The 794-nt window shown below is 40.9% G+C and overlaps 1 protein-coding gene across 1 annotated transcript; it reads left to right on the top strand.

Annotated features, from left to right (window-relative positions):
• Window positions 1–217: 217 nt before the first annotated feature.
• LOC107581009 (laminin subunit beta-1-like) lies at window positions 218–785 on the top strand (the record flags this gene model as incomplete). Its single annotated transcript, XM_016266606.1, has 3 exons — window positions 218–371; window positions 466–587; window positions 665–785. Coding segments are annotated over exons 1-3 (279 nt in total), but the record flags the coding sequence as incomplete, so codon positions are not given.
• Between the last annotated feature and the right edge of the window lie 9 nt (window positions 786–794).

Below are 794 nucleotides of genomic sequence, written 5' to 3'. Positions count from 1 at the left end.
TCGGACTGCGCCATCTAGAGTTTCATGCCAGAACTCTGTATGTATTTTTAATACATTACTTTTTTTACTAGGGTATAAACAGAAGTTTGTTCTGCTCATTCTGCTGTTCTATGAATGATGCTCAATGAGTCTTTGAGTTCTTCACGGTAACATGTAACAGAAATAAATGTATTTGTATGAGTAAATTCAGAACGTCTATTGATTGTATGCAGGAAGTAAAAGTGCTTCAGAGACAGTCATCCTTGGATCGTAAACCAACCTGGACGGGTAAAGGATTTGCAAATGTGCCAGAGGGTGAAACACTGAGGTTCAACATTTACAATTTACCACGATCTATGGTGTACAACTTAATGATCCGCTATGAACCACTGGTAATAAACACACATACCATATTCAATTTAAAACGTATCTGCCACACAGGCAGCATACACAAATAAACACATGTGTTTGATGCATTTATTGTAGTTGCCAGATGAATGGGAGCAGGTTGTAGTACAGATAGAGCGGCCCAGAGGCACTTACCCAGCAGCACCCTGCACTTCTACATACAACGATGAGCAGACCGTCTCACTGCACCCTGGATCCAGGTAAGGTTGCATTAGTGTGTGTGCAGAGTTTAGTTTACTGTGTATTTGACTCCTGAACGTGTGTTTGTTTGTTTCAGATATGCAGTTCTGCCTGGCCCAGTGTGTTTGGAGAAGGGTCAGAATTACACAGCGAAAATTAGCTTCCCACAGTACTCATCATACAGCTATCACTCTTCTCCTCACACACTTGTTGATTCAGTAAGTTTA

The sequence above is a fragment of the Sinocyclocheilus grahami genome, unplaced genomic scaffold (genome assembly GCF_001515645.1).
Source record: "Sinocyclocheilus grahami isolate Dianchi unplaced genomic scaffold, SAMN03320097.WGS_v1.1 scaffold63106.1, whole genome shotgun sequence".
NCBI classification, from domain to species: Eukaryota; Metazoa; Chordata; class Actinopteri; order Cypriniformes; family Cyprinidae; genus Sinocyclocheilus; species Sinocyclocheilus grahami.
The sequence above is the reverse complement of the archived record's forward strand: the minus strand, read 5'-3'. Positions and strand labels throughout refer to the sequence as shown.